Source organism: Charadrius vociferus, unplaced genomic scaffold (assembly GCF_000708025.1).
Source record: "Charadrius vociferus isolate BGI_N301 unplaced genomic scaffold, ASM70802v2 scaffold41, whole genome shotgun sequence".
Classification (NCBI taxonomy): domain Eukaryota; kingdom Metazoa; phylum Chordata; class Aves; order Charadriiformes; family Charadriidae; genus Charadrius; species Charadrius vociferus.
This window is the reverse complement of record NW_009647013.1, coordinates 1305186-1306203: the sequence shown is the minus strand read 5'-3', so window position 1 is coordinate 1306203 and position 1018 is coordinate 1305186. Positions and strand designations below refer to the sequence as shown.

Sequence of the window (1018 nt, the reverse complement as noted above, 5' to 3'; positions counted from 1 at the left end):
TGAGCCTCTTTCGCTGGAACAGGTTTGGCCGGAGGAACAGCAGCAGCGGCGGCAGCGGGGGGCACAAACGGGAGGAGGAGACGGGGGGCAACCCACCGCCGGCATCGCTGCCCGCCGCCCCGCTGGCCCGACACGAGGAAGAGGAGGGAACGGGGCTGGAGCGGGAGGAAGGCAAACGCTCCTACTCCATGGAACACTTTCGCTGGGGAAAGCCGGTGGGGCGCAAGAGGAGACCCATCAAGGTCTACCCCAACGGGGTGGAGGAAGAGTCAGCCGAGAGCTACCCGCTGGAGTTCAGGAGGGAGCTGGCACTCGGTGGCACCGGGGCACTGCCCGAGGAGGAGGAAGAGGAGGAGGAGGAGGAGGAAGGCCAGGAGGAGGAGAAGGAGGCCGGCGGCTCCTACCGCATGCGCCATTTCCGTTGGCACGCGCCCTTGAAGGACAAGCGCTATGGGGGCTTCATGACCTCGGAGCACAGCCAGACCCCTCTAGTGACTCTCTTCAAAAACGCCATCGTCAAAAGCGCCTACAAGAAGGGGCAGTGATGGGGGAGAGCCCGAGGGGCTGCCCCCCCCTGCCGCCGCCCCCTCCACACCCCCGTAGCTTTAGCCTCCCGCTGGCATGTGTTTCACTTAGAGATCACTCGTTATGTCGTTCTTAATTAGTATTCCAAAGGGGTCCGCTCCCGGGTTTCACTGGGTGGGAACAGGTTAAGGGGTAAAGATGTCAACCGCTCCGACGCACCCACCAGGCACGCACGGGGAGTGGGGATGATGCCCAGTTTGGAGCACGCCGGGTGATTTTCCTGTATTTTCACTGAGCTGTACAATACTGTAAATGATGGATTAAAAGAATTCTAAAAAAAAAAAACCAAAAAAACCCCAAACTTTTTTTTTTTTTTTTTTTTTTGCAAGCTATCCAGGTGTGGGCAAGGTCTCTGGGGCTGCCTGGTGTTTGTAAAGGGGCAGCAAAAATAATCGCAGAATAAAATCCTGTGGCTGGGGGGTAAAGAGGCACA

At 58.2% G+C, this 1018-nt stretch overlaps 1 protein-coding gene across 1 annotated transcript in view; it reads left to right on the top strand.

The window, feature by feature from the left end:
* Positions 1 to 545, top strand: part of POMC (proopiomelanocortin) — a 1840-nt gene extending 1295 nt beyond the window's left edge. Inside the window, exon 3 of the mRNA XM_009895447.1 lies at positions 1 to 545. This exon is cut by the window's left edge and continues 7 nt beyond it. Coding sequence (XP_009893749.1) covers positions 1 to 545 — 545 coding nt within the window.
* Positions 546 to 1018: the final 473 nt, after the last annotated feature.